The sequence below is a fragment of the Balaenoptera musculus genome, chromosome 16 (genome assembly GCF_009873245.2).
Source record: "Balaenoptera musculus isolate JJ_BM4_2016_0621 chromosome 16, mBalMus1.pri.v3, whole genome shotgun sequence".
Lineage (NCBI taxonomy): Eukaryota > Metazoa > Chordata > Mammalia > Artiodactyla > Balaenopteridae > Balaenoptera > Balaenoptera musculus.
The window spans coordinates 32018539-32040309 of NC_045800.1; the positions used below are offsets into that span (position 1 = coordinate 32018539).

The following is a 21771-nucleotide window of genomic DNA, read 5'->3' on the forward strand; positions in this document are numbered from 1 at the left end:
CTGCGCAGGTCGAAAGAGCGGGGCCTGGGACTCTAAGTCAACCTCTTCACCTGCTGCGCCATCCCCACTGCCCAGGGCTGGGTAAGTTCCTGTTGCAGAGAAGCAACTCTGTGAATTCAGTGTATGGTCTCCATCACTGCTGTGAGCAGAGCTGCCTGGAAACCACAAAGGAGTCCTGCCTGAGAATCTGGGGGCCAACGGGGGGTGTTTTTCTGCTGTTTCCATTCAGAAGAGCATACCTGCCCAAGTTCATATGCAGGTGAACCTAACATTACAATAGGTGTGTTCCTAAAGAGTGTGGAAATGAAACCCTATTGCCCTGGTCTTCTCCACACCCATGCATGCTTCAAGTTGGACTAGGGGTGTCCCTGCTGACATCAGAAACTAGTAGTCTTTCCTCCCATAAACTTCTAGCTAAATCTTGAGCTCATTGACTTGTGTTCCACAAGACACAAGCTCCAGCACCTGAATAATTTTAAGACCCACTAGCAGGTTTCATCCCTACTTTCTACTCCTCGGTTTCTCTTCCAAGTATTTAGTGATCCGCAAACAAATGTGTACACAGAGCAGCATGCACTTGGTGTTCCATCAAAGCAACACTGCCAAGGTTCCTTTCAAAAGGGAGATGAGAGAGTCATTCTTTCTCATTGAACTTAGAAGAGCTTTGTAAGATGTTGGGTGCATGTAACGTGTTAATATTACAAACAGTGACCCCATAATTTCATATTGGCTCAATAGGTTATTTTAAAAGCACATTTAAATCTGTCCAAAGCAAGCCTGCATGGTTATAGCCTTAATTCTGCCTCTGAGTAAAGCAAAGAAATTCTCCATTTCAGGGGTTTATTAAACAAAACTCTGCACACTTCTCTCTTGGCTTAGGTTTATCACTTCAGGCAAGTTACTTAGTCTCCTAATCTCTAAAATGTAATAAAAACACCCATTTAAAAAGGACAGTGTGAGGTTTAAAAAATATGTGAAGAGCCTAACCCAGTGCCAGGCGTCTTAGAGGCATTTGGGAATTGTTAGTATTCTTCCCCCAATCTTCCAGCTCTCAGCCAAAACAAAGTGAGAGATAGAGAGAAAGCCAGTATTCAAAATAAACACAGAAGAGAATTATAAAGCCTTAGCAATATTAGAGTCCAATCTCTACTGAACTAAGACAAACCAGTACGTTAGGCCAGGCAAGCACCTTCAGGACCAGAGATCAGAGTGGGTTTCAAACTTGTGTTGTGTTGGTCTTGGGTTTATCTCTTTGGAATGAAATTCTAGGCAGACGTCTAGCAGAGAAGAGTCACCTGAAGCAGGGGGGACACTGGCGTGGGGAGGTGCTGGCTACAAATGTACCTGCTTGGCCACCCTCATGTCTCCACCCTCCTTCCCCAGACAGTAGCCCTGGGGTGCTGTTGGGGGAAGGGACGGCTCTACACACACACTTTGAAAACGTTGACTCTGGTCCTCATTTTACAGATGAAGAAACTAAAGCTCAGACTGGCCCTCACAGCTGAGAGAAACGGGCCTGAGGTGACAGAGTCATCAGTGGCAGAACTGGAACAAGAGCTCAGTTATCCTGATTCCCTGGCAACTGGTGCTCCTGTTTATCCCCAGTAACCCCTTTGCCATCTGTCAGCAGACCCTATCTGAGGCTAGAAGGATCATGGCTAAATCCTGCTTTCATCCCTCTCTTCCCTTCAAGGATAGTCTTCCTACACACTTGTATCACTTTCACTATTCTAGTTTAAATTTGAGAGTAAAATGATAAGGCATCAGCTCCTCTTTATCTTTGTTGTGTTTTAACAAAGCCAATCTCTTTCTATCCCCCAGGAAAAAAACAGCTACGCCACTGAAGACGGTGAGTTAATTCTGCTTTTAAATGTGCTTCATGTTTCCCGCAATGTTTATTCTTGCCCACTTATTTAAAGCTGACGATGCTTCCCGCTAAGGTGAACATAGCAATCATGTTGCTGCCCGGACAGTCCAAGAGAAACTTGGAGTCCTCACTTGGGTAGGGAAGATGCTGCATGGGAGGGTCACATCCTCCCTGAACCCCGTGTCTTCACTGAATGTGAACGGCCGATCAGTGGTCAGGCTCCCTGCGTCCCAAGACCTTTGTCTTCCCCTGTGTCTGCTTCCCACCCGCTGGCCTGGGAACTAATGACTGACAACTGCATATCAGGCACAAAGGCCTGAGTACACTCAACTTCTGGGCAGAACGTGGGGAACCTGGGCCAGCCCATTATTCGAGGAAGCCCACCTTGACCTGGTATCTACACTGTAGCCTGACGTTTACAGTCCCTTACAAACACCAAGACGGTGGGGCCCTGAGACCAAAGCCAGATGCCAGATTTCCACTGCATAAGCGCTACTGCCCAGCAGCTGCTGGGGGTCATGGTATCCACCAACCCTGTTGACAGAGTGGGGACACCAGGATGACACTGCTCCTTCCCTGACACACTTCAAGTCCATTGTCCCTTAATGCAAAAGTGGGCCGGGGGACTGTGTGTTTTTAATTGTTGGTCTTGTGACTGAAAGAAAAGCTATGCATCAAAGAAATGTTCTCCCCCAGTATTTATTTTAATAATATTGCCTTGACTTTTATTTCCACATACCACTGTATTGAAGATCCTTGCCTTTCTTTTTTTTAAAAATAGACTCCAGTTGTCTCTCAACAGAATGCCTCAAGTGTTTGTGAAGGTAAGGCCTGTATTACTTTGACAGATGCGCATGTCCTCTGAAAGTTATTTTGATTAAGGATTTGTGTACAAATGTATTTCTAAATTTCTTTAATTATTCATAAGGCAACTGTAAACATAAAACTCAATCTTCTAAACAGAACAGTCTTGACTTTGCCATGAGTAGTGAGTAGCAAAGCTGATCAGGACCTGAGCTTGCCAGGCTGCACCTTTGGGGCAGGCCACAGTCTACATGTCCAAAACCTGCCTGTTTGTAGACAGATACGACTTGCCAGAAACAGTGCCACAGCGTTACATAGGTGTGAAGACTTATTTAGAGCCAGTCACGTATCTTAGAATTAATGGCTAAGTTAAGGTAATGAATTTTTAAAAACCTGTTTGTTCGAACAAGTTCTTGTGCTAAGTTTTTAAAATAATGTTTCCTGAGTTCAAACATCTATCTTAGTACATCTTCAAATGCTTCCCTTCCTTTGTTTTATCATAACCTAAAACCCTTATGTATACTTTTTATTAGAACTTTCCCATTTAAAAAAAATATTTGTATTTGAAAAATACTGGGGAAAAAAAAAACAGAAAGAAGATGAATCATCCATAATCTCAACACTTAAAACACTATATAGAAATTAAAATCCTGCACCCGTCTAATTCCAATCTTGAAGGTACCCAATGTTAAAAGCTCACCATTTCCTGAGTTAATGTGGGCACACCTGGTCTCACAATGGACGGTAGACATTTTCTGAATGTGCATTACAACTCACCTGTCTGCTTTGACTGCTCTGTTGAGTTTTTTACATCATTTCCCACATCTTTCTCCCAGGCTGTTCCTGAGGTACCGCTCCCTTCCTGTGTCTTGCTTTCTTCTGCCTTTCCTGATGCTTTTGCCTTGCTGCCCTTCCATTCCTTACAGTCTTCCATGCCTGTTGAGCAGGGAGCTTGGAGTGATAATGGAGCGTTAGGGTGAGCCTCTGTAGGAAGTAAGTACAACCCTGTGCAAATTTCATGGCTTCAGAAGCTTCTGAAAACCATCAGAGAACAGGCTCTTGGCATGTCCCATGCGGCTCGGGTGTCCTCATTCCCAAAGGGCTCCAGTGCAGGAGCGTGGTCTCTCATTTCAAGAGTAGAGGCAATGGCCATCCAAACCCAAAGCGGGTGAGTGGCCTCTTCTGACCTAGGAAGGAAGTCTCCTGGAGGACGGGGGCAAAAGCAGGGGTGGTCAAAGCTCATCAGGCTGTGGGGAACCAAAGTGTTCACTGTTTCTCCTGAAATTACCATGTTGTAAAGTCATGAACAAAATGTCTCACGTGGCAGCTCGAAGTAACTTGCCACAAACTTGAAACACAATCTTCAGAGATTCAAACTTCTGAATTTCTCTGCACCTCAAGAAACCCTGAAGTCTATCATCATTTATTTGAATCTTTGAGTTCTTACTGCTTTTATTTTGGGTTCCTGTAATGGGAGATCAGTAGTTCTCAAACTTTCTTCCATGCAGGAGACAGACCTTTGGACATACCCAGATTTTAACACACCCTAGACGAAATTCGAGGGAGAATAAAGCATTACAATAATTTATAATCACTTTTATTAGTGGTTCAGCAATAAATGTTCTTCAACATAAACTTCTTAGATTTCAGGTTATGCACATTTCCCTGTGAACTAATTATAACTCCACCCCTTCCTCTCTCACTCAGGAAAAGATAGTGAAATGCAAGTGAGATTTAACATTATTATAGGGATAACCTTGAATTTGCTCAATTAATTTTTCAAAAAAGTAGATCATTCGCAAACGCTGATATTTTACCTCTTATCAGTAAGAAATTACTTATACCACATCTTATGACTAATGAAGACACACCAGGGCCTTGTAACACCTATGTGGAGGCCACATAGAAATCAGGGGTGGCTAAAGCTTGCCCATCTTCTGGCTTTTACTTGTAATCACACACCTAAAGGTCCAGATTCCACAGGTTCAGTCCCCATGTATTTGTACATTGCCAAGAGGTGAATGCAGAGGTGGTAGGGTGTGCTTGTAACACTGCTGAGTAGGAGTCCTGGTCTTAATAGCTCAGACACACCACCACACTGACAGGTGCACAAAGGGATGACATCCTGGTGAAAGACATGCTCATGGGAAGACATGTGACCAAATCTGGTTCCTCTCAGTTGATGTTTCTGGGTTTGGGCATGGGGACAGACATTTCACCCTAATCCTACTATGATAATTTTCTTAATGCAGAAAAACCTATACCTGCTGAACGCCACCGAGGGTCTAGTCACAGACAAGAAAATATGCAGTCACAAGTTTTTCCTCCTCCTGCCCAGAAGTAAGAATTCTTTCCTTTAAAAATAAGTTTCCTTGGGACTTCCCTGGCAGTCCAGTGGTTAGGACCCCACGCTTCCATTACAGGGGCCACGGGTTCAATCCCTGGTTGGGGAACTAAGATCCCACATGCCGCGCGGTGCGGCCAAAAAAATTAAAGTTTCCTTAACACCTGCATTGTTATACTGCACAGAAACACTGGCTTGTTGTGATTGGTAAAGATTTAATATTTCATTGCTTTGCAATTAAATTTTAAAAGGTGTTAAGTAGGTAACAACTTTTAAAAAAACTGCTTAGAATTACAGAGACTGAACTAATATTTGGGTTAATTATTGGACTTAACTAAAAAATAACACTAGTCAAGTCTCCTCTTTTTATAAAATTAAAGGGAACAATTTTACTTATCTTGAAGGTTTTGGTGCCTCTCCTATCTTTAGATATGTTTTATTGGCCATTCCTGTTGATCCTTTGTGATGCACCTGTTCTGAGTATCTTCAGTGCAAGCAAAAAGTCAAACTTATTCATCTTGTGCTTTGCCCTTTAATTAATCTGAAATTCTTCCTTTCAGACCAATTCATCAAAAACCCATACCTCTGCCAAGTAAGTACAATGAAGGCACGAAGAACAATATCAGGTATCGGCTAAGGCTGGCTCTTTACGTCTGAGCCACCTGGGGGTCCAGTGCAACACTGCCTCTTCCAGCTGGAGTATCTTAGTATCCTCTCTAGCTTGTTTCCTCATCTGTAAAACGGGGCCAAGAATATTTATTTCATGGAGCTGTTCTGAAAAGTAAATAGATTTGAGATCATTTTTACTTTTTTCTTTTTTAGTTTTGATTGAATATTTTACTGGTCATACTGGTCATCTTTTATTTATTTAATTTTTTTTCACAACAACAATACAACTATTTTCAAAATAAGATGATTAAGTAAAACAACATATTGTGCTTGGTACATAGAAGGTCTTCAATAAATGATAGCTATTTAAATTGAATCTAAAATACATTTTAATGTTCGTAAAATATATCTACAGAGGGTGCCCTGAAAAGAAGATCTGGCAAATATCTGGATAATTTTCCCTAGGCTAATAATACAATACCCTAAAAATATATGAAGTCAGACTCACAGAACACAACTGCCCAAACCTTGATTTACTTTCTACTCAATGTAGGAAAAAAATGAAAACACAAAATAAAACCCTACTGTACATGGATAATTTGGAAAATATTCCAAAATAATCGATTCAATAAATTTAAATAAAGAGAATAATTATTATATACAAAAAGTATGTGTGTTTATATAAACATAAATCTGTTTCTTAGGCTTTAATTGGATTTTTGATTCATCTTAAATAAAAGAAACTTAAAATAAACTTTTCTAAAATTCTGAACACAAAGTGAAATGGTATAGCTATAGAAATTTTATTGTTTTTTTTTACTACGTAAAGCTTTATTATACCCTCTATTGTTTTTCAACCCAAGTCATTCTTTCCATTGACAAATACTTATTGACTGTCTGCTATGTGCCAGGCACTATTTTAGACACAGAGGATACAGCAGTGAATAAAACAGAGTCCCTTCCTTTATGGAGCTTCTTTTCTGCTAGAGGACAAATAAACAACTAGATAAGCCATACAATATCAGGCAAATGTTAAACTGATATAAAGAAAAATAAAGCATGGTGGCAGGGGGTGGGCACAGAGAGGAATGGAGACAGGGCTGCTGTGGTCAGGGAAGACCTCACCTGTAAAATGGGGTCTGATAGCTCCTCCCATAAAGGGCGGACGTGAAGGCAAAATGAGCTAAGATGTGGGAAACAGGACAGGGCTGGCACATATTCAGGGATCAGAAAATGTCAGCCTTGAACTCCCCCAACTGCCCAAACTGCGGAAACCACCAACCTCTTTGTACTATGTACTTTAGGAGAGCGTGACCCCTACCCTCTTTTGCTGCACCCACCCGGGAATACTGTCCCCACCTGTCAGAACACAGCCTTCCTTCATACTCAGCCCTGCTGGGCCTGCCAAGCCCTCATTGCTCCCTCCTGTTAACAATGGTGGCTGTCACCTTTGAACGTCCAGGGCACTTTTATCTGAAGCACTTGGTTCATCTAAGCCTGTTTCTCTTGCAGACTTCCCCTCCTAAGAAAGGACAACTCTAGTTGCTCTGGTCAAAAACCTTAGAGTCACCCATGACTCCTCACTTGCTTTCTTTCTTTTTTTTTTTTATAAATGTATTTATTTATTTTTGGCTGCATTGGGTCTTCGTTGTTGTGCGTGGGCTTTCTCTAGTTGCGGCGAGCGGGGGCTACTCTTCATTGCGGTGCAGGGGCTTCTCAGTGCGGTGGCTTCTCTTGTTGCAGAGCATAGGCTCTAGGCGCGCAGGCTTCAGTAGTTGTGGCAAGCGGGCTCAGTAGTTGTGGCTCACGGGCTTAGTTGCTCTGCGGCATGTGGGATCTTCCCGGACCAGGGCTTGAACCCGTGTCCCCTGCATTGGCAGGCAGATTCTTAACCATTGCGCCACCGGGGAAGTCCCCTCACTTGCTTTCTTCACACACCTTCCAGCTGTTCCTTCAAAATACATTTGCAATCCAGTCACTCTCGCTAATTCTGCTGACGCCATCTGTTCCAAGCCACCATCACCTCCTGCCTGGGCTTGCAAGACTCAACTGGCCTCCTTTCTCTGCTCTTGCCGCCTTCTATCTATTTCCAGCCCTGGAGTCAGAGTGACCTTGTTAAAAGACAGGCAAATCACACTATTCTGTTCAAAACCCTCCAAAAGCTTCCCACACCATGCTTGTTAAAGCTCAAGTCATGCTAAGTGTCCACTGGGTCCCACAAACCTGGTCCCTTCACCACCTCCTGTATGACTTCATCCCTTATTCTTCACCCCTTTTCTCACTGCAGTCCAGGCACAGTGGCCCCCTCTCTATTCCTCAAACATGCCAGGCCCTTGCATTCACTGTTCCCTACACCTGCAACAATTTTTCCTCAGATATCCACATGCCTCCTCCCTCTCCACCTACAGATCTTACCCAAGTGTCACCTCACTGAGGCTCTCCCTGACCAGCCTATTTAAACATACTACTTATCCGAAGCTATCCCCCACCCACTTCCCTGCCTATTTTTCTTCATAGCACTTATGACTTTGTAATATTGTATATATTTACTTATGTCTTTATTGTCTATCTCACTCCATTAAAATTTAAGCTCCAAGAGGGAGGGGCATTTTGCTGTTTTGTTGACTGCTGTATATTCCTAAAGCTTTGATCCATGGCAGGTACACAATAAAGAATGAATGAGTGAGTGGATGAATGAATGAATGAATACAGCTAAGTATTTTCTCCATTTCATGTGTCTCCATGTCTCCACATTTAGACGGTAAACTCCTTGAGGGAGTTTATGCCTTAGGGCAGAAATTCTCAATCATTTTGACCTCAGGACCATTATAACACTCTTAAAATCATTGCAGACCCAAAGAACTATGGTTTATGTGTTTCTTTCTAATGATACTTAGTGTATTAGTTAGAAGACATTTAAAACATTTATGAATCCATTTTTAAAATATTAAACTCATTACATGTTAACAACATATTTTTATGAAAAAAATATATTTTCCAAACAAAAAAAATTTAGGGGGAAGAGTGGCATTGTTTTACATTTTTAAAATCTCTTTAATGCCTGGAATAACAGAGGCAGCTGAATTCTCATATCTGCGTCTACATTCAATCTGTTACAGTATGTTTTACTGGTCGAAGTATATGAGGAAAATTGGGCTTCACAGAGATATGTATTTGGAAAAAACCTCGCAGATGCCCTGAAAGAATCTTGGGGATTCCCAGGGTCCTCAGACCTCACTTCGAGAAGCACAACTCTTAAGGATTTTTTGGTGTGTGTGATTTTTCAGTATGTGTGTTCCTTGCAGCTCCCAGCACAGTGCTGAGGTATAGGCAGAGTAACTGCTCAAGATATAATGGGATCCATTGATTTTTCAAATCCCTTTCAGGATTTCCAGAAGGGGGAAGCCCAACTGTGGATGGCCCATTACCCAGCTTTTCATCTAATTCCAATTTGTCAGAACAGGTATGAAATGAACTCGTTATCAGTAAACTGCAGGAAAGGGCATGACTTCTTATAAGAGAGACTTTGGAGTGAAGCTTGGGAACAGATTCTATTTTAAGTGAGCCTGTGAGTTGTCATTTGCTGATGGGTACAGAATACATTTTTTTCCCAACTGTTAAGACTTTGCTCCATTTATTCTAATTTGTATTCTGGATGCCATAAATAACAATTGGTGTTTCTTCAAAACTAGCAAAGAAGTGTGTTGTTTTTATTGTTCTTCCTCTCACATAGATTCTATTTAAACTATGTAATTTTTTCAGAATAGATCTGTGGAGGCATATGATATTAAAACACATAAAATAGCATAGTTTAAAAAAAGACAGAGAAAGACGTCGGTGTGCCCTTGGGCAAGTCTCTAAGCTTTCTCAAATGTAAAATAGGGATGATAGCATGTATTTGTCTTGCCTTCAAAGTTGTTACAAGAATCAAATAAGATATTTGTAAAAACACTTCGGAAATTATAAAATGCTCCACAAAGCAACAATAAGATCATAATAGAAAGGGAGATGACAACTTATTTAGGAGAAAGGATTAAATGGTTCAGGATTCTAGCAGGATTAGGTCTTAAATTCAAATACTAAGTCTACCCCCTACAGCCAAATTGGGGAAAAGTCAATTATATAATCCTTGTGGTTGATCAAAAGAAGCATAAAACTCATTTTCAGATTACTGGCCCAAATGTAGTTAGGCCTTTCTGGTAATGCAAAATGGGACTTTGTTTCTAGTGCACAGAAGGTTCAGTGTCATTGAAGGGCCATCTCTTGCTTAATAATGCCCTCTCACTCACAGGAAGCTGACGTTCACTGTAAACCCTGGTACGCTGGTGCTTGCGATCGAAAGTCGGCCGAAGAGGCATTATACAGATCAAACAAGGTCTGACCATTTTAAAATCTCATGTTGTGCCCTCAGCCTATATCGGCACAGTTGTCATCCCGATAATATGCTAATTAAGTAATTGCAACAATTATGGATGCAGGAATCTTTTTTCTTTACTTACTCAAGAGGAACTGCCATCCCCTCCTCTCTTTGAAGCACCTCCCTCTTTCTTTGTTCCTCCATCTTATTGCTGCTTGTCCTTTCATCTATATGTGGATGCATAGGCTCCACTGCTCTCCAAATAGTGGAAGAGAAGAAAGCTCTGGAGGGGATCTCTGTAAGGCTTGGTGCTACATGAGATCCATCCAGGAGTGAGATGTAACAGACTATTTTGGATCAATGCTTGGGATAAAAGATTGGGATCAAGATGGCAAAAAGTACTGGGAAGTAAATTTTTGGAGAGTCCAAGCCCAGTCATATAGGAACACTAGAACAGTCTGGACAATCCAAGATTAAAGTGCCACTTTTCTTTTTCTTTCTCTTTTCTCCGCCCACTTGCACCTTGCCTTGTCAGAATATACTGGTTTATTTTTGGCTGCATTGGGTCTTCGTTTGCTGTGTGCGGGCTTTCTCTAGTTGTGGCTAGCAGGGGCTACTCTTCGTGTGGTGCACGGGCTTCTCATTGCGGTGGCTTCTCTTGTTGCAGAGCACAGGCCCTAGAGTGCAAGGGCTTCTGTAATTGTGGCACGTGGGCTCAGTAGTTGTGGCTCATGGGCTCTAGAGCACAGGTTCAGTAGCTGTGGTGCACAGGCTTAGTTGCTCTGTGGCATGTGGGATCTTCTCGGACCAGGGATAGAGTCCCTTGTCCCCTGCACTGGCAGGCAGATTCTTAACCACTGCGCCACTAGGGAAGTCCAGAATATACTGTTTTCTGCCACCGTTGTTTAGTCCTAGCTCTACAATGAAATATATTAAATGCTTTCCATCAGTCCTGTTGCTTCCTCAGTTATCTCTTTTTGTTTGGTGAAGCTCACCTGTAGTAGATTCTCAGGAAGGACTGTGCTTACATTATTCCCTGAGTTCTTGCACATTCGAAACTGTTTTTCATAACCTGATACCCGGAGGAAATCTTGGCTGGATGTAAAATCCTCGGCTTGAGTTTTTAAAAGTGTTGCTCCACTGGATTGCCTTGATGCTTCTGAGAACTCTGATGCTAATGTCACTTTCTTGCCCTTGTATGTAATTTGATATTTTAATCTGATGGCTCTGCAGATTTTTTTCTTTTTAAAGTCTAATAGGTTTACCAGATTATGTCTCTGAGTAGATTTCCAGGTCAATGTTTTCAGGTAGATGGAAACCCTTTCAATATGTAGACTTAAGTTTTCTCTTATTTCCAAAACACTTTCTTAAATTACAGACTTAAAGAGTAGTTCTGTTTCATTATTTTGTTTTTTTTCAAGGACTCACATTACATGTATTTTAGACCTTTCTTTGGGGGGGGGGGTCTTCCTTTCAATCCAACCACTCTGACGTTATTGTACTTTTTTTTTTTTAACCTCTCTCTCTCTCTTTTTTTTCTTTCTTTCTTGGTTGTTTCCATGCCTTCCTTCAGTCATTTATTAAATCTTCATTTAAGGCTATTGTCCCTTGGGCATCTTGTAATTTCTTCTTCATTTCTGATACAGGTTTGTCTTTCTTTTCAACTTCTTTCCCAGGGTTTATTTGTTTTTGTTTTTAAATTTTATTTATTTATTTATTTATTTTTGGCTGCATTGGGTCTTCGTTGCTGCACGTGGGCTTTCTCTAGTTGCAGCGAGTGGGGGCTACTCTTTGTTGTGGTGCGTGGGCTTCTCATTGCAGTGGCTTCTCTTGTTGTGGAGCACAGGCCCTAGGTGCGTGGGCTTCAGTAGTTGTGGGCTCAGTAGTTGTGGCTTGCGGGCTCTAGAGCACAGGCTCAGTAGTTGTGGCACATGGGCTTAGTTGCTCCGTGGCATGTGGGATCTTCCCGGACCAGGGCTTGAACCCATGTCCCCTGCATTGGCAGGCAGATTCTTAACCACTGCGCCACCAGGTAAGCGCTCTTTCCCAGGTTTGATAAACTCTTATTGCATTCCTTCTTCCTGTTTTTGTCTACTTTTGTTCATAATTTTTGAATTTATGATTGTAGAATATTTTACAAGATATTTAATTAAATTTGGAATGTTGTGTTACAATTTTTTTTCTGCTTCAACATAAATTTTTGGAGAGAGAATTTTTATCAGCTGAAATGCTTTGATTCCCAATATCTGCTTTCTTCTTATAGCACTTTTGAATGGAATTTGTTTGATATATTTTTTTATTCATAGGCAACTTGTGAACATGGTTCCTAGTTCAAGAGTGCCCTTTAGGTTTGATCTTAATGTGTCCCTTCACACATTTCCAAAGCCTATAAACATAAGATCTTATTTAGTGCCTCAAAAAGCTAGCATTTACCTCTTTCAGAATTTTCTATAAGTATATATTTTACTGAAGTATTTTCTTGCAAAATAATAAAACAAGCTCTAATTGGTAATAAAAATCATATACATAAATAATTAACTTTTGAATATAATATAGGTATTTTTCATAAACTGATTTTTAACCTATGGAAACACAAGTAACACTAATCATAATTATTCTTTCTTTTAATAAACAGGATGGATCATTTCTTATTCGGAAAAGCTCTGGCCATGATTCCAAACAGCCATATACACTAGTTGTATTTTTTAATAAGCGAGTATATAATATCCCTGTGCGATTTATTGAAGCAACAAAACAGTATGCTTTGGGCAGAAAGAAAACTGGTGAAGAGGTCAGTAATTTCTCTTCTAATCCAACTCTATAACTATGTTTTGAGCACAATGCCATCATACTGTATTAGGTGCCAGAGATGAGGAGAAAGGATACAAGAGTACCTGGTCTAAGGCTTGCACATTGTCATAGAGTACGAGATAAAATACTATGTTTGGGCAGTATATCCTATGAGAGAACAGAAAGGAGGAAAGACTGGTATGATGTAAAAGCTATATCTTTTATCCTGTTGCTTACTGAAGTCAGTCTGACTCGGCATTTTGTTTGTTTTGTTTTTTAGATTCCACATATAAGTGAAATCATATGGTATTTGTCTTTCTCTGTCTGACTTAATTCACTTAGTGTAATACCCTCTAGGTCCACCCATATTGTCACAAATGGCACAATTTCATTCTTTTTTATGGCTGAGTAATATTCCATTGTATATATATATCACATCATCTTTACCTATTCATCTTTTGATGGACACTTACTTTGCTTCCATATCTTGGCTACTGTAAATAATGCTTGTATGAACATCAGGGTGTATGTATCTTTTTGAATTAGTGTTTTCATTTTCTTTGGATATGTACCCAGGAGAGGAATTGGTGGATCATATGGCAGTTCTATTTTTAATTTTTTGAGGAATCTCCATACTGTTTTCCATAGTTGTCATACCAATGTACATTCCCACCAACAGTGCACACGGGTTCCCTTTTCTTCACATCCTCACAAGCATGTTGTTTCTTGTCTTTTTGATAATAGCCATTCTCACAGGTGTGATGTGATATCTCATTGTGGTTCTGATTTTCATTTTCCTGATGATTAGTGATGTTGAGCATCATTTCATGTGCCTGTTGGCCATCTGCATGTCTTCTTCAGAAAAATGTCTACTCAGGTCCTCTGCCCATTTTTTAATTAGATTGCTTATTTGTTTGTTTGATACTGAGTTACATGAGTTCTTTATATATTTTGGATATTATCCCCTTATCAGACATATTATTTGCAAATATCTTCTCTCATTCAGTAGGTTGCCTTTTTCTTTTGTTGATGGTTTCCTTTGTTATGCAAAAGCTTTTTAGTTTGGTGTAGTCCCATTTGTTTATTTTTGCTTTTGTCACCCTTGCTTGAGGAGACATGTCCAAAAAAATATTGCTAAGACCAATGTCAAAGAGCATACTGCTTATGTTTTCTTCTGGGATTTTTATGGTTTCAGGTCTTACATTTATATCTTTAATTCATTTTGAGTCTATTTTTTTGTATATAGTATAATAAAATGGTCTAAAATTTTCTGTTCATCAAAGGTAACAATCAACAGAGTAAAAAGGCAACCTATGAAATGGGAGAAAATATTTGCAAATTATGTGCCTGATAAGAGGTTAATATCCAGAATATATAAAGAACTCTTATAACTTTGTAGTATAGTTTAATGTAGTCCTATTTGTCTATTTTTTGTTTTGTTGCCTGTGCTTTTGGTGTAACATCCAAGAAATCATTGTCAAATGCAGTCTCATGAAGCTTTCTCCCTATGTTTTCTTCGAGGAGTTTTATAGTTTGGAGTTTTATTTTGCTTTTAATAAAGTCTCAGATAGTTAGAAAATGCAAAACTCTGAAAACACGAAACACTGATCAAGACCAAACGGGTTTTAAAATATAGATTGCATTATCATTTCACACCAGTTAAGCCTTAACAGAACTGTCTGCTTCTCCCTACTCACAAAAAACCTTCATTCTCACTGAAACCTTTATATGACAAATTTTTTAAACTATATGCTCCTCAACAGTAATCAGTGGTAGGATATGGTGGTGATCCTAGTAGGACAGAGTGACTTTGGATGGATGGTTACATTCTAAAGCCTCCCCAGGGACTTCCCTGGTGGTGCAGTGGTTAAGAATCCGCCTGCCAATGCAGGGGACATGGGTTGGAGCCCTGGTCTGGGAAGATCCCACATGCCTCAGAGCAGCTAAGCCTGTGCACCACAACTACTGAGCCTGTGCTCTAGAGCCCACGAGCCACAACTACTAAAGCCCGTGCACCTAGAGGCCGTGCTCCGCAACAAGAGAAGCCACCTCAGTGAGAAGCCAGTGCACTGCAATGAAGAGTAGCCCCTGCTCGCTGCAACTAGAGAAAGCCCATGCGCAGCAACGAAAGACCCAATGCAGCCAAATAAATAAATAAATAATAAAAAATTTTTAAAAAAAGCCTCCCCAGGGGTCCAGTACTTCTATAAGAGGCTTAAGGGTGGGTGAGGGAGCTGTCCTTTTTAGTGGTACTGAAATTCACTCAGATAAATTTTGAGCTCTCAGAGGGGCTCTGGTCTTCCTTGTCCTGCTAGGAAACTCTGATAAACAGTGGTTCTTCTTGGCTTAAAGAATCTTCATCCCTACCTCAGAATGAATAGAACAGAGCTTCACCCCACTCCCCAATTATCCAGCCTATGGATACCAAAATAAATACATATTATTATAATATCATCTGGAAGTACTGACAGAGTCCTTTAAAACACTTACTTAAATTATCTATAATAAAAAGATAATTTCTCCCATATACTGAACATCTGAATTGAAAAATGAAAACTTTGGTTACATGATGTCAACCATGTGGAGATGTTGAAAAGTCTGTTTGTCTGTATTTGTGTTTGGGTATTCATGGGTAGAAAAAGTAACTAGTTGATTAACTGTTTAACTTTTTTTGCAAATGTTTTGACATTATGTGAATACATATTGAGTATTTTATCGCTCTGAGATCTGTTTGCTTTATTTTATTGACCATGGGATTTTGAGTTATCAAACAATTGTTTTTCTGTCCATGTATGAATATCTCAAATACACTGAATTAGTGTAGACCAAAAAAAAAGTGTTAAGGGGAAACTGCAACTAAGTTATGCTCAATCCTTCATTCAGTCAAATCACAAATATGCCTCAAGTCCAGTCCCACTTCAAACATTTCAACTCAGCTCAACCCCCTACTTCAAACATTTTAATCCCCAAACTCTGCAACAAAGCAATCCTCAGAAATATTCAGAAGAGTATAAGGACAGAATGAGATGCTTATTTGTGTAAGCAAAGCAACTCTCTCCTATATTTACTGGGTTCAGAACACACTTTTTCACTTGGAATTCACTTCAAAGAGGTTGTACTATTTCATTTCCTGGTGTGTTAGTCCATAAATTTAAATTCCAACTGCATTCAGTTTAACAATATGCTGTGCCAAACAAACAGAATGAATGTCTTTATGAGTATCATAAAAAAAATTCATTGGCAAGTACAGGAGGGCTGAATGATTGAAGAGAAAGTAAGAAATAAGGACTAAAGGTACTTGAAAGTCTCTGTCTCTCTTCCTTGACCTAATATTCAGAAGCCAATTATCTAAAAGACAACTGGTGTTTCATTTGAAAAATGACTAGTATTCTGAATACTTTACTTATTTAATATATAATATTTGGAAGCTATCCAAATAATTAATAAAGGCTTTTAAACATTTTTTATTCCAGATGTTTATCTTTATGTGAAAAACTAAGAGAAAATGAAGTCAATTGGTTATAATTGCTAAATTATATGGCAGTGTTGCAAAACAATTACCACTTTAAAAAAATGACTATAAATGCATTTATCTGATGATCGTGAGCTTGTAGCACTTTTGTATAATCAATGCATTTCATTTCTTGGTCTGTGTTATACTTATTTTATCTTTCATTTAAAACATTGATCATTTTTCAGAAAAAAATTGTGATAGCCTTAAACTAAAGCCAATAGAAAATAGGAATTAATATACGGAAAAATACGTATGTATAGTAAGAGCCTAGCGTGAAATGTCATTATTAACTAGGCACTAATTTAGCTCTAAACTTACTGGGAGCTAAAGCAAAAATGGGTATATGAGGGTTTATAAAGGTTTCCTTATTTATTCAAAAAAAAAAGAACACAAAAACAAACATGAATTAACCTGGGAAATAACCCTCTTCACATTAAATTCTAACGTTAATTTACTACATCAGTCCTTGTATCTAAGACATGCAACATAACAGATAATCTATGTTTTATAAAAATGTAGAGAAATTCAATGTATGACAGTTTTACACTTGGCACTAAATAAAAAACAAAATATTAAAATATTACATCATAACTCAATAAAGTAATTTTCTCTAAGAAGTTATACTAATTGAGGATGTCAGTTGTGTTTTCAGTCTTATTGAATGGCCAGCGTCTGCCACCTCAAAGGTTACAGACATTGTTAAATTGGACTTTTTTGGGTAGAATGTCATCTGGGACCTAGTAACTCTGACTAACTTGAAAGAGTTGGAGAAGATGGGAGGAGTGGAGCTCATTGTTAATATAAATGCCAATTTATAATTCATCTATGTTTTCTTGTTCTAGTACTTTGGAAGTGTTGCTGAAATCATCAAGAATCATCAACACAGTCCCCTGGTTCTTATTGACAGTCAGAATAACACAAAAGATTCCACAAGACTGAAATATGCAGTTAATGTTTCATAAATTAAAAAAAAATTTTTAAAGGAAGTCAACATCATTGCTTCAGACATTTTACCTACTTCTACTTTTGAGGAAAAAGTCCAAAAACTTCATATTTTGGATTATGAATCGTCCAGTAATAAAATAGAAGATGAGGAAGCTGTTGAGGTGGTCATCGATTTCCTTATAAGAAGCTCACATGGACATGTTCTGTTGCCTGACTTGATGAACTGTTAATATCTGGTGAGGCTGAGAATATGCTACTAATATTCTCCAAATAAATGTCTTTATTTAAAAAAACAGGTGTAAAGTATTTTCAGTCATGTAAGAAAATAACACTCTACTTCCAAAATAAGAAAATTATACTCTTGGATAAAACAAAGCTGCTGAAAATTTAGACCACCACAATGGTCCTAGTGCCCCAGTGTAACTAGGACGTCTACTGTCAGTGCTTGACAATTGCCTTGGTTAAAATTTTAATGTGTAGAAAATAAAATATAGATAATATATGATATTTATAAATACAGATAAGGGGGATGTAAATGGTTCCTTTTTGTGAGCTCCCAACCATGGGAGATGTATACAGATATGAACTTTCTTATCCATGATTATGTTGTTAGCTTTGCTTATTAAATATAATTATACCCTCTTTGATCTGCATGTCTATTAAATGGACCCTAAATTTGATATGAGGTTCAGAGTGGGATGAGAGCAAAACTAGATTAAAAGCCTAGGGAAACAGCCCACAGAACAGGGGCAGAAAAGCAGACATTGATGAACACTCAGGAATAAAAGAGATACCATTGTGAGCAGCCATATCCAAGGTCTTAGGTTGTCCCAGCAATGTATTACACTTTGTCATATCAAAGCTTTTTATTCTACTGTGTACTTTAGACAGCACTGAAATGATAAAGCAGCTAATTAAGATAAATCTAATAATTAAATGAGGAATGCACTTGATCACTGAGTAAGACAGCAATCTGAAAGGATTTTGAAATTCTAGAAGGTTATGAACTCACAAACTCACTTATAAAAATAACTGTATTCTTAAATGTCATAATACCCCCCTTTCACTTTTATATTTATTTGTTTACTCACCATTTCCAGTGCTCTTAATTCCTTTGTATAGATCTAATATCCACCTGGTATCATTTTCCTTCCACATGAAGAATTTCTCTTAACATTTAAGATAGAGCAATTTTACTGGTGATGACATATCTTAGACTTCTCTTTTGTGAAATTTTCTTTGTTTTATCTTCATTTTTGAAGGGTAATTTTGCTAGAGAAAGAGTTCTAGGATGACTTCAGTACCTTAAAGATATCATTCCACTCTTCTGGCTTGCAGCGTTTCTGATGACAAGTCTGCAGTAATTCTTATCTTTGATTCTCAGTACATAATGTGTGCTTTTTTTCTCCAGCTGCAATAAAATTTTTCTCTTTATCACCTGTGACGATGAAAATGTGATTATAATGTGTCTTGGTATGGTTTTCTTTGTGCTTTTCCTGCTTGAGCTTCATGTTGCTTCTTGGATCTTTGTATTTATAGTTTTCATCAAATTTAGGGAAAAAGTTTCAATTATTATTTTTTCTTCAAATATTTTTTCTGTTATCCTTCTTCTCCTCCCCTTCAGGGACTCCAGTTACATGAATGTCACACTGCTTGATATTGCCCCATCGTGTGACAGCAATGGAGGTGCACTGTTTGGATCTCCCATCAGGAAAAAATCTGGCATGCCTTGGGTTTTGAGCCAAGCCTATGCTCTTCCTAAGCAGCCCTCAGTCTGGCCAATTCTGCCCAACATGGAATTCCTCTAACTAATGGATAGTCTTTAACCTAAAGTATCCATTGAGTTGGCTGACTTTGTCAGTGATGCATGGAAGTCTGAGGCTTTCTACACCCAATCCTGCTTCCACTCACCAACCTTTTCTTTCACCAGTATCAGATCTGCATTATGGTATGAAAGCTTTTCTTACTCAATCTTGCTCCATCCCCCAGGCATTACTGTCCAATAAACCTCTTGTACTCCAAATTCCATCTCAGCATCTTCTCCCCAGAAGACCCAAATGACAGATTTAGTACCAGGAGTAGTTTCAAGAAAGTAGGCATTAAGATGGCATCTTTGAACCAGATTACTCACCACCCAGTTGACAATAAGGACTCCATCCTTGGGGTATTTGAGGCATGAACCATCCCTGGTACAAAGTGGTGACCCAATTGCTAATCTCCTGCAGTGGGAGAGAAGAAAAAGCTGAAGACCAAACTCAGGATTTAATACAGTTGCTGAACTGCAAAAATAATTTTTTTTTTTTTTTTTGGTTACGCTGCGTGGCTTGTGGGATCTTAGTTCCCTGACCAGGGATCAAACCCGGGCCCACAGCAGTGAAAGCACTGAGTCCTAACCACTGGACCTCCAGGGAATTCCCTGCAAAGATAATTTAATGCTAAACCAAGACAGGTCTGTCATACCAAGGTCAGAGTCTTACTTCAAAAAACCTGAGACCCTGACAGATGGGATGAGAACATCTGGTGATGAATGGTGGTAAAACCATCATTAATGGGGAATGCCACCAATTATTTGGCTTCCCAGACTCCTCTGAACCCTCAGAGTCTGCAGAGTTAACCCCTCTCATTAAGAAATAGCATTCTGGGCTTCCCTGGTGGCGCAGTGGTTGAGAATCTGCCTGCCAATGCAGGGGACACAGGTTCGAGCCCTGGTCTGGGAGGATCCCACATGCCGCGGAGCAACTGGGCCCGTGAGCCACAACTACTGAGCCTGAGCGTCTGGAGCCTGTGCTCCGCAACAAGAGAGGCCGCGATAGTGAGAGGCCCGCGCACCGCAATGAAGAGTGGCCCCCGCTCGCCGCAAGTAGAGAAAGCTCTCGCACAGAAACGAAGACCCAACACAGCTAAAAATAAATAAGTAAATAAATAAATTAAAAAAAAAAAAAAGAAATAGCATTCTGCCTGCGTGGGAAGACACTGCAGAGGCCTCTCCCCTGCAAGGCAACAGAAATACCCCTCAGGATATGCCCCTACCTTCTGTCCTGGCTGCTAGGCCAATAACCAAAGTTAAGTTGCAGCTTAAATCAGCTATAAATGTGCTAGGCCTGCTGAGGGAGGAAAAGAATACATCCTGAAAGAGACTGAAGAATTAGGCACCATGTACTGGCAGGAGCTGAGGGAGTACCATGGAACTAGATTTTGAGAATACTTGAGCAATGAAGCCAGAATATAAGATTGGATAAGGAATAATTTATTAACTTAAGGGCGCTTCTCAGGATACATAATTTAATACTCTGGCAATGACCCTAGGAGATGATGCAAACTCATTGGGTGGCTCCTGGAAGACTAGAAAAAGTGATGACCTTCACTGATTGAGGGTGAAATGCCTGAATTGCTATGGCAGATAGTGGAGGAGAGAATTAAAAGGCTCAGGGAAGTGAGCGTGCTGGAGTGGATATATTATGTGAGGGCAGAAGACCCACCAGCGAATTATGTCCCAAAGGACAAGTGTGATCACCAAGGCCATTAGAAATGCACTGGTAAGAAGGGAGCAAATATCACTAAGAAGTTCACTGGTAGCCCTGTTCTGCTGGCCAGGGCTAATGGTAGCTAGGGCTAATAGTCTAAACCCTGAGACACTGATAGCAGCACTTACATATCAGAAGCCAGGGGGGTCTCAATTATCATAACAAGATTAGGGTACCAATCAAGGGGGCTCACAGAGTTGTGGATAAGGCTAACAGAAAATGGCATCAATTGAGGCAGAGTATGGGCCAATAAGGTGTTGCTTTATATATATACATATATATCCCTTCCTGCTTCCAGTGTGTTTTTTCCCTATTACTGGATTAGGGAAGCCCAGTGACAATCACTCTCCTCTGAGTTTCTCAGCCACCTAGCAGGTCACTTTTTGCAGACCAGTTCTGGGCTGTGGCGTCTTCCACTGAGCTTTTCTGCAGGACCCCCAGGCCAGGTTCTGCTAACTGGCTTTATCCCACCAGTTCTCACCAATGAATTTCTCTCAGCCACCCAGTAGGCTCTAGCTTGGCCACACCCTCTATGAGTTTGTCTGCCACTCGCTGGGGAAACTTCCTGTGGGCCAGCTCAAGGCTGCCAGCACCTTCCAGTGAGCTTCTTTAACTCTTAGCAGGAGTATACCAGCTCTAGCTGACCAGCACCCTCCATTGAGTTTCACAGCCACTGAATTGACTATTCCCACAAACTGGCTCAGTCAGGTCTGCACCTTCTAGAAAATTTCTTCACTATCAGCAGCCTGAATGTCCCTGTGGCAGCTACAACCTCTTCAACAAGGCCTGAATCTCAGACTAGGGGTTGGTGAGCCCTATTCTAAGTGCTTAGTTTCTTCCTTGCTTATTCTCACTTGTCATTTCTGCATTCCTTAATATCCAATTTTCCCCTTCTAATAGTTAACCAACTTTTACTAGTTGATAATTTTAATGGTATTATTGAGATATAATTAACATACTATAAAATTCACCCACTTAAAACTATACAGTTCAGTGGGTTTGACTATATTCAGAGTT

The 21771-nt window shown here is 39.8% G+C and overlaps 2 protein-coding genes across 4 annotated transcripts in view; one reads left to right on the forward strand and one right to left on the reverse strand.

The window, feature by feature from the left end:
- Positions 1–18664, forward strand: part of BLNK (B cell linker) — a 79715-nt gene extending 61051 nt beyond the window's left edge. For all 3 annotated transcript variants that reach the window (XM_036828663.1, XM_036828662.1, XM_036828664.1), the window contains 9 exons: positions 9–81; positions 1822–1849; positions 2649–2691; positions 4924–5011; positions 5576–5607; positions 9011–9087; positions 9916–9999; positions 12617–12772; positions 17128–18664. In XM_036828663.1, the coding sequence (XP_036684558.1) occupies positions 9–81; positions 1822–1849; positions 2649–2691; positions 4924–5011; positions 5576–5607; positions 9011–9087; positions 9916–9999; positions 12617–12772; positions 17128–17247 (701 nt within the window). In that variant the 3' untranslated portion in view covers positions 17248–18664. The remainder of the gene's footprint in view (positions 1–8; positions 82–1821; positions 1850–2648; positions 2692–4923; positions 5012–5575; positions 5608–9010; positions 9088–9915; positions 10000–12616; positions 12773–17127) is intronic.
- The window catches only part of ZNF518A (zinc finger protein 518A), a 53527-nt gene continuing 34521 nt past the window's right edge, over positions 2766–21771 (reverse strand). The window contains exons 5-7 of the transcript XR_005016817.1: positions 19362–19449; positions 5599–5748; positions 2766–4217 (exon numbers count right to left, since the gene is read on the reverse strand). The gene's annotated coding sequence lies outside the window, so the exon portion shown is untranslated. The remainder of the gene's footprint in view (positions 4218–5598; positions 5749–19361; positions 19450–21771) is intronic.